This window comes from Polypterus senegalus, chromosome 4 (assembly GCF_016835505.1).
Source record: "Polypterus senegalus isolate Bchr_013 chromosome 4, ASM1683550v1, whole genome shotgun sequence".
Classification (NCBI taxonomy): domain Eukaryota; kingdom Metazoa; phylum Chordata; class Cladistia; order Polypteriformes; family Polypteridae; genus Polypterus; species Polypterus senegalus.
The window spans coordinates 181,144,683-181,160,092 of record NC_053157.1 but is presented as its reverse complement, the minus strand read 5'-3'; the positions used below and the strand labels follow the sequence as shown (position 1 = coordinate 181,160,092).

General features: G+C 36.4%; 1 protein-coding gene across 1 annotated transcript in view; it reads left to right on the top strand.

The window, feature by feature from the left end:
• The window catches only part of poln (polymerase (DNA directed) nu), a 323,190-nt gene that overhangs the window by 68,549 nt on the left and 239,231 nt on the right, over positions 1 to 15,410 (top strand). The window contains exon 5 of the mRNA XM_039751721.1: positions 1,464 to 1,541. Within this exon, the coding sequence (XP_039607655.1) occupies positions 1,464 to 1,541 (78 nt within the window). The remainder of the gene's footprint in view (positions 1 to 1,463; positions 1,542 to 15,410) is intronic.

The window sequence follows — 15,410 nt, the reverse complement described above, 5'->3', positions numbered from 1 at the left end:
AAATAAGTTCAGAAACAACAAAAAAAAAAAAGTGGTGAGAAATACAGAGCTTCTGTAAAAAGGCTGCTGCTTGCACAGCGGCCTGAATGAGGTAATTGAACTCGATGTTAATGAAGTGCAATTACAGTTTTAGTCATTCTCACCAATGATGTTGCGTTTGCATGCTATGGTTCAGTTAGCTTGCCTTGTATGTTACTTTGTCATGTTGCATAATCTCAATAGAGTCTGGCTGTAGATATCAGCCTCCAGACCCTACTTCATTATTTTGAGCATTCAAGCTCAAAAAATTGAAATACTAGAAATGCGAAAAATATTTCAGAAGGTAATTTCTTGGAAAGCGAAACCTTAAGTGATAAATCATAGGTAAATACCATTACTGGACAGTGTTTAATGAAGGGGAAATGTATTGTTAGGATTTGTTTTGATTACTAATGTTATTTTTAAACTTGTTTTGTCAGTTGTCTTGTATTACATTATTTGTGCAACAATGACTGTCATTTTCTTGGAATAGAGAATGCTTAAAATCAGATTTAAATTAATGATAATTGTGTCCAGTTATGAAAATTCTCCTTACACAGAGGTTTTTAGGATCAGATTCTTTTTACGAAGTGGAACAGAGTCTGAATGTGTATTGTCCAGTGCTGTTTTTGGCAACAAAAGTCTGGTGGGAAAACCACAGACATTTCCTTTAGGTGTGAATAATTCTCTAATGTTAACATTAACATACTTAATAATATCTCTCCCTCTTTTGCTAATAACTAGAAATTCTTGCAAGAAAAGTTAGAATTAGAAAAGTCAAACAATCTAATGGTAGATCCCAATCCGTGTTGACTGACATCAGATCATTATGATACACTCTGACATTATCGTCTGACAAAGTACAGCAATATATATTCACTAAACTTCACAACCACAGATTTCCAGAAAACAAATATTGTCTAAGAACTGCCTAAATTGAAACAGCAGCACCTCACATTTGGATCTGGCTTCAAAGTGAAAAAGGACAAGCTTCAATAACATGGACTGTACACACAGCACAGGACTCTGGCCAGTTATTTGCTTAATAGCAATGCTGGCAAATAATTGAAGGAAAAAAAAAAAAAAAACAAATTTATACATATTTCACAACAAGACTCTGTTGTGAAATATAGGTACATTATTTATACTGTAGGAAGCGCATTACATATTTTGAACATCATCTCCTGGGGCCGTGCTCCACTGGCTTTTTGTACAAGCAGTTTCTTTAAGCTGTGTTTCAGAGTGATAGTGACATATCTACTTACATCTGAAAATCTGCCTAAGGAAACTTATGCATATGGCTTTAAATGACTATAAAATTACTGACTTACTGTATGGAATCTATCTAATGCTAAAGTTTAAAATATTTTTCTAAAGTAATAGATACTAAATAATACTGCCAATGTTAATATATGTTGTTATTTTTCTTTATTTAATATCTTTAGGCAGAAAATCTGAAACGGTGGTTATATATCCCCGTAACATGTTTATTCCATCTAAGGGCTACACATTTCTTACAGCTGGTAAGTATGGCATTGGTTAATCTATATTTCTGGAATCAAATTTCTACTTTACTACAAAATGAGTTTTTCTTTACTTTTTTACATCTCTCCACTTGTTAAATACCATAAAATGCATTGCTGCTCAGCCTTCAGTGACAATGATGTGAAGTACAACAATACCTTTTAACATTTTGAATCCTGCCATTACACAAAGCAAATTTTGTCATTCATTGGAAACAACTTTTGTCATTGTACTCTTTTAAAGGTTTCAGGTGGTGATGCATGATTTGAACAACAAAAATGAATAATTCCACAAGGTGCAGCCTCATGGACTTTTTTTTGCATGTTTTCATTCTAGTATTCACTGAGTAGCTAAACCAGCTATTTTGACTTTAGATCCTTTTAAACATTGATATGTTTTGGACATAAAAAATATTTCCCTTGAATATCGCTTTTGAAATCGCAAGCTTAAGATTAGTCATGTTTACAACATTGCTTTTATTATGTGAGTTTCTCTGTATCATTGGGCATAACAGTTTATTTACAAGAGGGCTTATGATTTTACTTGGAGGGAAGAGTGTTCTCCATATGTTTTTTTTAAATGCTTATAGTGTACAGCAAGATTTTTTTATACAGAGAATGTGCTTAGAAGACTCAACGACATGTAAAATCATGTAGCGGTAAAGAGGAGGTTGTAATGTAAGGATTTTTTTATTATTATTATTATAGGAGATGGGTATTTTTTTTTCTCACAAACACTTGAGTTTCATTCCAGGAACTCTTGTTTAGGTTGTGATCTACTTGATTCTAAATGATATGAAAAAACTTTCAGATGGAGGCCCTTATGCTTAGTTGATTTTCTTGAAAAATGTACAAAATTCTCTCAAGGAGACTCTCTTAGACAAATCATAATCCATTTTTTTTATTTCAATGAGTAATGCGTGTTCATTTTTATTCATTTTTGTTCGGCTTTTCTTGCATTTAATTATTTTTTTCATTAAGACAATGACTTAGTTTTGATATTATCTAATGTTTTTGTCTGTTATAGGCACCACCATTTTGTGTTTATGCTGCAGCCCTATTGTTTACAGATGCTATGTCTTTTGTCGGTCATGTAGCACTGATATTATGTGATGTGTTGCATCATCACACTCTGGCTATTTAAAGTGACTGCATGCAATATCTGGCATCTTAATCTTTGGTTGTTTTCAATTGTTTGCTGATTTTCTAGTTTAAATTTCTCCCTTTGATTTTAGATATTTAAAATTTTGACTTTCTGGATTTTAGCAGAAGGTGGAAGGCCATTTTGAGATTTTAATGTAAGGAGAAGTAGTTTATATTCTATACAAGGAGCGATAAGAACTGAAATAGAGCAGATGTCATTTTTGTAGATTTTTAGTTTTAGTGAGTAACCTAGCTGCAGAGTTTTGTATGTATTCCATTTTATTAAGAGATTTGGCAAGCACACCTGAAAACAGTGAATTATTGTAATAATCTAAACAAGATGTGATAAAAGCATGAACAAGAATTTCTGTGACTAGAAATCTGAGAGGACAACAGAAATGGACAGTGGTACGTAAGTGACAGAATGCTGCTATACTCAAAGAAGTGGTGATTGAAATGAAAATGTCAAATTAAAAGTAACACTCCCAAGGTTACAAACTATACTAGAGGAGGACACTGTAATTTCATCTAAATTAAGTCAGAAGTAGGTAACCCTTTCCTTAATCCTTGAATAAGCATTTTTGGATCCAATAACCATAATCTCAATTCTTTTCGCTAATCAGCATTAGGAAGTTTGATGCCATCCAAAACTTAACGTCATATAAGTAGTTACCAAAGAGGAAGTCAGAGGCTGACGTATGAGACTGGTACTGAAGTAAATGTGTATATTGTCAGCATAGAAATGAAATTGTAAGCCATGCTGATGAATAATGTCCAGGTGTAGAATGTAAATGGTAAACAGGAGGAGGCCTAAAACAGAGCCTTGTAGGACACTTTGAGAAAGTGGAGCAGTATAGGATTTGTGTTTCCCAATAGAAATAAATTGCTGCACATCAGTAATATACAGGGTGGCCCACGAAAAAGTAGCCCGCCTCCCTGGCGAAAAAAGGCGCCCTTCCATAAAGAAAGAAACTTGAAATGCAAAAATCTTTACTCACTCTTTACAGAAAGTGCTGAAAATGATTCTTTGTGGAATGGAATACATGTCGCTCAGCTCGTACTCACACGTTTGCACTACGTCTAAACGGCTTTCGGCGCGCCACTCTGGCAGGAAGATGGGCTACTTTTTCGTGGGCCACCCTGTATAATTTCAACCATGTCAAAGCAATGTGTCAAACTTCATGGTGTGATTAGAGAAGAGAGAGGAGAATATTATAAACTATTGTGGCAAATGCAGCACTAAGATTAATAACTAGGTTAGATTAAGCAGAATGGTGATTATTGACTACTCTGAGAAGACAGGTCTATGTAATTTGATGAGAGTGTAAACCTTACTGGAAAGGCTCTAGTAGGTTGTTATTGAGCATATCTGGAGGCAACCACCTTCTATAACACCTTTGACAAAAACAAAAGTTTAAAAATTAGTCTGTAATTGCTAAACATTGAGAAAAAGAGTCAAAGGATTTTTTTAAAAAAATAATTGAGGTGACAGTTACAGTTTTCTAGTAGACTGCATCAGGGGTAAGAGAACTGCTAATAATCTGAGAAATAGATCCTGAAAGAGACTGAAGTTTTTAGAACTCCTGTTGGTTTCTAAAGCACGAAAGTGTATGGAGGCTTTGCATTTCATGGTAAATTCATAAATAGAAGATGGATCAGTTAAAATTTTAAATGGGCATATACTGTTAGTTTTAGAACACAATGAACACATATAACTGGGGGCAGGATGAAAGTTGCTTATATACAGTGGTGTGAAAAACTATTTGCCCCATTCCTGATTTCTTATTCTTTTGCATGTTAGTCGCACAAAATGTTTCTGATTATCAAACACATTTAACCATTAGTCAAATATAACACAAGTAAACACAAAATACCATTTTTAAATGATGGTTTTTATTATTTAGGGAGAAAAAAAATCCAAACCTACATGGCCCTGTGTGAAAAAGTAATTGCCCCCTGAACCTAATAACTGGTTGGGTCACTCTTAGCAGCAATAACTGCAATCAAGCGTTTGCGATAACTTGCAATGAGTCTTTTACAGCGCTCTGGAGGAATTTTGGCCCACTCATCTTTGCAGAATTTTTGTAATTCAGCTTTATTTGAGGGTTTTCTAGCATGAACTGCCTTTTTAAGGTCATGCCATAGCATCTCAATTGGATTCAGGTCAGGACTTTGACTAGGCCACTCCAAAGTCTTCATTTTGTTTTTCTAAAGCCATTCAGAGGTGGATTTGCTGGTGTGTTTTGGGTCATTGTCCTGTTGCAGCACCCATGATCGCTTCAGCTTGAGTTGACGAACAGATGGCCGGACATTCTCCTTCAGGATTTTTTGGTAGACAGTAGAATTCATGGTTCCATCTATCACAGCAAGACTTCCAGGTCCTACAGCAGCAAAACAACCCCAGACCATCACACTACCACCACCATATTTTACTGTTGGTATGATGTTCTTTTTCTGAAATGCTGTGTTCCTTTTATGCCAGATTTAACGGGACATTTGCCTTCCAAAAAGTTCAACTTCTCATCAGTCCACAAGGTATTTTCCCAAAAGTCTTGGCAATCATTGAGATGTTTCTTAGCAAAATTGAGACGAGCCCTAATGTTCTTTTTGCTTAACAGTGGTTTGCGTCTTGGAAATCTGCCATGCAGGCATTTTTGCCCAGTCTCTTTCTTATGGTGGAGTCGTGAACACTGACCTTAATTGAGGCAAGTGAGGCCTGCAGTTCTTTAGATGTTGTCCTGGGGTCTTTTGTGACCTCTCTGATGAGTCGTCTCTGCGCTCTTGGGGTAATTTTGGTCGGCCGGCCACTCCTGGGAAGGTTCACCACTGTTCCATGTTTTTGCCATTTGTGGATAATGGCTCTCACTGTGGTTCGCTGGAGTCCCAAAGCTTTAGAAATGGCTTTATAACCTTTACCTGACTGATAGATCTCAATTACTTCTGTTCTCATTTGTTCCTGAATTTCTTTGGATCTTGGGATGATGTCTAGCTTTTGAGGTGCTTTTGGTCCACTTCTCTGTGTCAGGCAGCTCCTATTTAAGTGATTTCTTGATTGAAACAGGTGTGGCAGTAATCAGGCCTGGGGTGGCTACGGAAATTGAACTCAGGTGTGATACACCACAGTTAGGTTATTTTTTAACAAGGGGGCAATTACTTTTTCACACAGGGCCATGTAGGTTTGGATTTTTTTTCTCCCTAAATAATAAAAACCATCATTTAAAAACTGCATTTTGTGTTTACTTGTGTTATATTTGACTAATGGTTAAATGTGTTTGATGATCATAAACATTTTGTGTGGCAAACATGCAAAAGAATAAGAAATCAGGAAGGGGGCAAATAGTTTTTCACACCACTGTATATTGTCAATTTTATTTTGAAAGACATGACGAAAATCATTTTATAGTGAAACAGAAGTAGAGTAGCAAATGGATGATGCAGAAGATGATGGTTGTGAAAAGAGTGCCAGATGTATTTCTGTCCTCATTGATATTTGAAAAAATAAGTTGATCTATTAGTATTAAAAACATCTTGATATTTTTTAACATGATTCGTTAAGCAAGACAGTGCACTATGAGCCCTAATTTCTAAAAAAAAAAAATGCTTATGATGGTGTCCAGAAGCTTTCATAGATGTGAAATTAGGGGTGTACCATGGAGAGATGAGGGTGAAAGGAGCTGTTTTTTTGTGTGTGTGTGTGGCACCAGGTTATCAAAGGTTGTAGAAATAAGATAATTATTTGAAATTAGTTCCTCACAAGAAAATGAAGAAACAAAACTTACCAGTAGATTAAAGAGCATTATGAAATCAGGACTGGTTTATTATCTTATGGTTTCAAAAGGATATTGTTTTGCTGCATTTAATATGTATAGTAAGAAAATGGTTATGGGGTAAGTAAAGTTGTATAAAAAAGAGCGTTGTGGTAAGTATATATAATAATAATGATAAATGCACAAAATTTTCATTTTTCTAATGTTCACCATTGAATAATGTTGCTTGCTAGTGGAAATTTTACAGTCGTATTGACAAATTCTGCATTTTTTTATCAATATATTTAAAAAAAAAAATAGAAGCTAAATCAGTCTGCTGTGTTGGCTTTACTATATCATGTACAGACATTCACAATTGTGTTCCCAGAGCCTGCACTGAGCAAATGTGTGTAACAAATCCTTGACAACTTAATACTTGTTTCTCTTCATGGCAAATATGCCACAGCAAAGTAAAATTAATGTAATTTATAAATAAAAGATGGTAATATACTGACCTACAGGATTTAACGTTTTGCATTAATATAGCAGTTTCATACTGAAGGAAATGTGCTAAAGCAATTAAGAAAGTGAAATAAAATTGCTAGAATACGTTGTATGTAATATTCAATATAAACCATATGTAATTCTGGTGACCAAGAAAGATCATATTTTTTTGGGGATAATCTTAAATAGTTGTTGGGATTTAGGAAAAGTTTGTAGCACTGAATTCAAAAACAACGAATAACCTAAACCAGGATGCTAACCAAATTCAAAATAAAGTCAAAACCAAAGTAAAATCCACAATTTATTTAGAGTTCATGTATGTACTTTTGTAATGGCTTTTGCTTTAATTCAGATTGCAGACATCAGATAGGGGGCACTGCCATCTTTAATAATAACAGAATGAAAGCAACGTGCCGCATGCTAGGAATATGCATAATTTTTATTAACTTTAAAGCAGTATTTGTGAAAAATAATGCCTAAAATGGCAGCACATGGATAAAAGCAATGAACACATTGTTGACAGTGTTATGCCATGAAAATAATGATGCAGATAAACAACAATGCTAGTTTCAATAATAATGCTGGTAAAATTTAAAATAGGTACAACACAACTAATGAAGTGTTTTTGGCAGCTGCTTCATACATCCAGCTTTATGAGTTTGAATTCTTTGCTATGTTGTTCTCTACTTGGATTTTGTATGTTTTCCCCTTGTATGGGTTTTTTCCTGGAAAAGGTGCAATTTATTATGACTTCATCAGTATCTAAATTACATTTTTATATAGCATTAAAAGCACATCATTTTATGCAGTTATTTTCCTGACAAGGAAATGCATTCCTCAAATATAAAGATGTAAAATGGGTCATCCAATGATAACATCTGCATTAAAGTGCTTTATATTTCAAAGTGGGGGAATTCTATTTTTTCAGATTAGGAGAACACTTGCTGATATAAAAAAAAATGAATTAAGAATGCACATTAGTGTTGGCAGAATTTTAGTGTTTCTCATAGGATATTAAATTAGCCTTGTCTTGAGCCAAGTGATAGTCAGAATTGTACTTGCAAAAATTTACTTGTGTTTGTCTCTTTTTAAATGGGAAAAATTGTGCCAAAGTAATCTGCATGAGGCAGAATTTTGTAAAGATTGTTTAGCATTTTTCCAAAAAAAAATAATACAAAGTCTACAGCCTGTTATAATGTCTTTGTTATGTTTGATGTTTATAGGTAAAGCTCTTGCTCTTTATGCGTATAGTGCTGGTCCATGCATCAGTCCTGAGATATTGACATAAGACATATAAACATGGAAATGTTAATGCAAGGCAAGGCACTGATTATACAATAATGTAGGTTAAGGGTTTAGAACTATTGAGTAGGATCAGCTCTTAGTTTGAATTGTATTACAGGAAGTTGTTAATAATGGTATCACTGAATATTATTTTGAGTTCCATTTTATAATTTTAAATAGTAAAATACAGTACATTGTTTCTTCTGCAAAAATGGCAGGTAGTTTAATCAAGGAGATATGTTGATAAAATAGTAAAGACAGTTGTCCAGGGACATGGCTTAAATAATTAGCCAAGGGTAACAGGAAATTTATTTTCTTGTTAGTAAGGCCTAATATTGCACAGATCTTTTACAGCATATGTCAACAGAGATATGCTTAATATTCAGTTTTTCAGGAATCGATTTAAGATGACTGTATTTTATCTGAGAATGAAGTCCTTTTATTATGTGAATCTGATTTTGAGATTCTGTTCCTTATACTGTCTGAGGGTGAGCTGTACTGGGAAACACTGGTATTGTTTTGGCATTATTTTTTTTTTGTAAGACGTGTTAAAAAAAAGAATGTGTTGTTACTGTATTACTGAGGACTAATTACATTGGCATTCCCTGAGTTTTCTTTAAACAACATATAAGTAAGTCTTAAATACTAAAAAGTATAAGGAAAGCTACAGTGTAATCAGTGCATAACATTCTAGAATCTTAAAAATATATTGCACATATACATTAACTTAGGTTAATTAGCATGATAAAATATTAGGAGTTTAACAATTGTGGGAAAGAAGTGTGTTTCAGTTTTGCTGTGCGTGCGTAGACAGTCCTGTATTGTTTCCCAGAAGGGAACAGTTTAAAGAAATGATGTGACGGGTGTGTGGGGTCTTGGCAACAATGATGTCGGAAAACTTAGCTCGACACTTGGGCAGGTAAATGTCCTCATCTGCTGGCAACTGTGTGCCAGTGATGATTGAGGCAATTCTGATAACCATTTGCATAAACGTTTGTTCTCCTCTTGTGAAACTGGGGTACTATGCTGTGATGCAGTATGTCAATGTATTGATAGAAGTTCACAAAAAGGTTCTGGGGCAGCTTTGCTTTCTTCAGTCTTCTAAGGAAGAAAAGGTTGTGCTGCACCTTTTTTGTGGTAATTGACATGTATGTGGCCCAAGAGAAGAAGTTCTCTGTAATGTTCACCTCAAAAATTTGAAACTGGAGATATTCCCACGGGTTAATTATTTATAACTAATGGATTAGGAACAGCTTTCCTTGTTTTCCTGAAGTCTGCCACAATCTGTGTTGTTCGTTGTGTTAAGGATAAGACTGTTGGCAATCACCAGGTTCTAAGGTTCTTCCCCTCATCTCTGTATGCTGTCTCATTGTTATTGGTAATCAGAACAATGACTATTGTGTCATCTGTAAACTTCACAATGGTGTTTGTTATGTGGGTAGGCCGACAGTCATGTTTCTAGAGGGTATATAGAAAAGTGCTCAGTACACATTCACCAGGGTTAAGGGTGAGAATGGATGATGTATGGCTTTCCTAAGCATCAATGTACAAGGAGAGGTTGAAAATACCGGTGAAAACTTTAAGCAGTGCATACTTGAAGTATGTGCCCTGAAACACCATCAGGTCTTACATTGACCCTGCGTAGAACCCATTTGACCTTGTTAACATCCAATATTAGTGGCTGGAGTTGATTAGCTGTCAAATCAGGCCCGATCATATCACTACTGCTATTATCCCTTTCAAAGGGGATGAAGAACATATTAAGTTCCTCTACTAGATTAGGGTTACTGCTTAAAAAACTGTTGTTATTGCTTTTAAATTTATTTAGTGCTTGTATACCTTGCCATGTTTCCTAAGGGTTATTGGTATTAAAGTTGTCCTCAAACTTAAGTTTATAGTTTTGCTTTGTAGCTGGCATGCCTTGCTTTAAATTAGCCCTGCCTAGACTATAGGCTCCCTGAAAAGTTTTATTAGTAATATTTCTGCAATATACAGTATCAAGAAAGTATAAGATTAGGATACTAATTTTATATAGGTTGTAGTCACATTTTAATAAGTGTCTTTGAAAGACACTATATTTTGAAAAATTGTACACACATCATCTCTGAAGGGTTTAATGTTATGTTTGTTGCATTAGTTGATGTCGGATATTTTAGTGAGAGAGAAAATTATGTCTGATTTACAGTGGTGCAACTGACAGTAAGATTTAAGGTATCTTCTTCTTTTGGCTACTCCCGTTAGGGGTCGCCACAGCGGATCATCTTCTTCCATATCTTTCTGTCCTCTGCATCTTGTTCTGTTACACCCATCACTTGCATGTCCTCTCTCACCACATCCATAAACCTTCTCTTAGGCCTTCTTCTTTTTCTCTTCCCTGGCAGCTCTATTCTTAGCATCCTTCTCCCAATATACTCGGCATCTCTCCTCTGCACATGAAGATGGCGGCGACTGGTGTGGCTGACCGTCTGCTCGTCTTGCTAATCTTTGTTTTAACTTTGTTTTTATGTTTTAGTTTATCCCAACAGCCACTGTCCTACGATCATGATTCTTTACTGTTTACAAGTAAAGAAGTACAAAGTACAAATTTTCTTGCTTGCTTTCCTCTCAATTTTCATCTCTTGATGGGATATTATGTGAACCTCCACCTTTGTTTTATTCATCTTCTGACTTCTTCACCTTGACGCTGATGCTCACCTGTATCAGTAAGTTGAATGCCTTTCGGAGATGCAAACACACCCGCCACCGCCATGGAAAAAGAGCTGGTATTGCAGTTGAACAATGGCGACTCAAGTCCCAGAGCTTGGATTCCTGATGCCTGTGAGTCGTCTGTGACCCATCTTCTCCTGCACAGGATTCCATCCTTGGTCCATGGGCGCTGGATACCGGATTTAATTTCTCCATTTCAAGGCGGTATCACTCTTCCTCGGTGTGCTCTCGGGCAGTAAAAGCTGGTAATCTTCACACGCTCACCCTGCAACGAGCTCTTTCACTTCTATCAAGGCTGCTGTCTTGAACGTGAGATCAGTGTCTAATAAAACTTTTATTCTGCAAGACTTTATTACCTCAAATAATCTGGATTTCTTTTTCATCACTGAGGCCTGGATTGTAAATGGTGACTCTTCATGTTTTACCGACTTGGAACCATTAGGTTCATTTTTAAACTCTCCGCAGCTGACTCGTCGTGGTGGGGCATTGCCAGTTTTTAAAAGTATGTTCTTGTGTTAGAGCCTTACAAAGGGTCCGTTTAGTAGCTTCGAACTGCGAAGTGTGCAGCTCCCCTCCTTTGTTGCTTGCTGTGGTTTATAGTCCTCCTGTAATTAATGATATCTTAATTTCTGAATTCTCTGATCCCCTGACTGATATTAACCTCTCCCATGACAAAGTGATTTCAACATTCACGTTTGTTGTCAATTGAAACCTTTGGTTAATGACTTTTTATCACTATTGGACTCATTTGATTTTATCCAGCATATTGATATGCCAACTCACTCTCTCGGTCACACCCTTGATCTCATTCTTACACGTGATATTTCAGTTAATAATACTGATTCATGCAGTGTTTCTTTCACTGATCACTTTTCTGTAATGATGGATTTGAATATTACTGTTGATGTCCCGATTACTAGTTGTCCCTCACGCTGCTGTCGCTTTTTAAATTCTTCTATTATATCCGATTTTAAAACCATATTCTCTAGTCTTGATGTGCATGTCCAAAACGATGGTATCGCTGATTCTGTGTTAAAATTTAATTCTTGTAAAACAGTTTTAGACTCAATTGCTCCACTCAGGATATGCTGTAATAAGGGAAGACCTGCTCCCTGGCTAAATGAAACAATGCTATCCCTGGTCTGATTGTTTCTAAACAGATTTTTAGGACTTCTCTATTCAACTTCCAGGCTGCAGTTAAGAAAACTAAACAAGATTTCTTTGCTGATTTATTATCCCGTCACTCTAAGAATCCTAGAGTTTTATTTAATTCAATTAATGCGGCCATTCACCCTCATTCTGTGATGGGATTAAATAGCACTGTTCATTCATGTGAGCAGTTTCTTTCATTCTTTGTCAGCAAAATTGATACTATCCACTGTGGCATTGTTCAAACTGGCTATGAACTTATTACTGTTAAACAGGGCATTGTCTTGGAATCTTTTGATGTTGTCTCACTTTCACAGTTAAAAAGAACTATTGACAACCTTACACCAGCTCTCTGCCCTATTGATATTGTTCCACCACGCCTCGTAGTGGAAGCCTTTGATGTTTTGGGTCCATCTTTACTAGCCATTATCAATGATTCTATTAGTGAGGGATCTGTGCCCTCATTTTTTAAACATGTTGCAGTGCGTTCCTGTCTAAAAAAGGCAGAATTACATTCTGGAGTTTTAGCCAATTTTCACCTAATTTCCCAACTGCCATTTCTGTCTAAAATTCTAGAAAGAATTATTTATAATCAATTGGTTGATTACCTTAACTACAATAATTTATTTGAGATCTACCAATCTGGCTTTAGGCATTTTCATGGTGTTGAGACGGCCCTCCTAAAACTATTCAATGACATCTCTATTATTACTGACTCAGGTGGTGCTGCAGTCTTTGTCCTCCTTGACCTTGTGCTGCCTTTGACACTATTGACCATGACATATTGCTGTTGCGGCTTGAACATCTTGTTGGGCTTGAAGGGGCTGCTTTTAATTGGTTCAGGTCATATTTAACTGGTAGACACTTTTCAGTGACTTTAAATTCCTCTTTTTCGTCTACTGCTCCTCCTATATGGTGTTCCTCAGGGATCCATTTTGGGTCTGATGTTATTCTCTATATACAGTGGGATGCAAAAGTTTAGGCAACCTTGTTAATAGTCATTATTTTCCTGTATAAATCGTTGGTTGTTACGATAAAAAATGTCAGTTAAATATATCATATAGGAGACACACACAGTGATAGTTGAGAAGTGAAATGAAGTTTATTGGATTTACAGAAAGTGTGCAATAATTGTTCAAACAAAATCAGGCAGGTGCATAAATTTGGGCACCACAAAAAAGAAATGAAATCAATATTTAGTAGATCCGTCTTTTGCAGAAATTACAGCCTCTAAACGCTTCCTGTAGGTTCCAATGAGAGTCTGGATTGTGGTTGAAGGTATTTTGGACCATTCCTCTTTACAAAACATCTCTAGTTCATTCAGGTTTGATGGCTTCCGAGCATGGACAGCTCTCTTTAACTCACACCACAGATTTTCAATTATATTCAGGTCTGGGGACTGAGATGGCCATTCCAGAATGTTGTACTTGTTCCTCTGCATGAATGCCTTAGTGGATTTTGAGCAGTGTTTCGGGTCGTTGTCTTGTTGAAAGATCCAGCCCGGCGCAGCTTCAGCTTTGTCACTGATTCCTGGACATTGGTCTCCAGAATCTGCTGATACTGAGTGGAATCCATGCGTCCCTCAACTTTGACAAGATTCCCAGTCCCTGCACTGGCCACACAGCCCCACAGCATGATGGAACCACCACCATATTTTACTGTAGGTAGCAGGTGTTTTTCTTGGAATGCTGTGTTCTTTTTCCTCCATGCATAAGCCCCTTGTTATGCCCAAATAACTCAATTTTAGTTTCATCAGTCCACAGCACCTTATTCCAAAATGAAGCTGGCTTGTCCAAATGTGCTTGAGCATACCTCAAGCGGCTCTGTTTGTGCTGTGGGCGGAGAAAAGGCTTCCTCTGCATCATTCTAGCATACAGCATCTCCTTGTGTAAAGTGCGCTGAATGGTTGAATGATAGACAGTGACTCCATCTGCTGCAAGATGATGTTGTAGGTCTTTGGTGCTGGTCTGTGGGTTGACTCTGACTGTTCTCACCATTTGTCGCTTCTGTCTATCCAAAATCTTTCTTGGTCTGCCACTTCAAGCCTTAACTTGAACTGAGCCTGTGGTCTTCCATTTCCTCAATATGTTCCTAACTGTGGAAACAGACAGCTTAAATCTCTGGGACAGCTTTCTGTATCCTTCCCCTAAACCATGATGGTGAACAATCTTTGTCTTCAGGTCATTTGAGAGTTGTTTTGTGACCCCCATGTTGCTACTCTTCAGAGAAAATTAAAGGAGGAGGGAAACTTACAATTGACCCCCTTAAATACTCTTTCTCATTATAGGATTCACCTGTGTATGTAGGTCAGGGGTCACTGAGCTTACCAAGCCAATTTGAGTTCCAATAATTAGTTCTAAAAGTTTTGGAATCAATAAAATGACAACGGTGCCCAAATTTATGCACCTGCCTGATTTTGTTTGAACAATTATTGCACACTTTCTGTAAATCCAATAAACTTCATTTCATTTCTCAAATATCACTGTGTGTGTTTCCTATATGATATATTTAACTGACATTTTTTATCGTAACAACCAACGATTTATACAGGAAAATAATGACTATTAACAAGGTTGCCCAAACTTTTGCATCCCACTGTACCTTCACTGTATTGAGGCTGTTTTTAGGAAATTTAACATTTCTTTTCACTGCTATGCTGATGATACTCAGGTTTATAATCCTGTCTGCAACTCTGCAATAAATCAACTGTCTTTCTGAACTAAGATCCTGGATGGCTAATGATTTTCTTGACCTGAATCAAAATAAAACGGAGGTGCTTATAGTGGGTCCATCAGCTAAAGCCCAAATTGGTCTTGGATTTCTCAGCTCTTTCTCTGTCTTTTGCAAACCTCAAGTCCACAATATTGGTGTTATCTTTCACAGTAACCTCTCTTTTGAGAAACAGATTAATTCTATAGTCAAGAGTTGCTTTTTCCAGCTTCGTCTATTTTTATCTTCTAGGGATCTTGAGAAAGCTACTCATGCTTTTATCTTTTCTTGCCTTGATTACTGCAACTTGCTGTATTCTGGGACTAGCAAATCCCTGATACGGAGGTTACAGTTGGTCCAAAATGCTGCCTCTCGCTTTCTGTTTGGGGCAAGAAAGTATTACTCTTTTTCCAATATTAGCTTCTTTAAACTGGCTGCCCGCCATTTTTTAAATTGATTTTAAAATCTTTTTACTAGTTTTGAAATTTTTACATGGGCTTGCTCCTGCCTAATTATCTGAATTGTGTGCTTTACACCAGCCATCTAGAGTGCTTAGATCTTCTGGCCAGTTGTCTCTTGTTGTCCCTCGTACTAAGTGTAACACTAAGGGGAACAGAGCGCTTTCAGC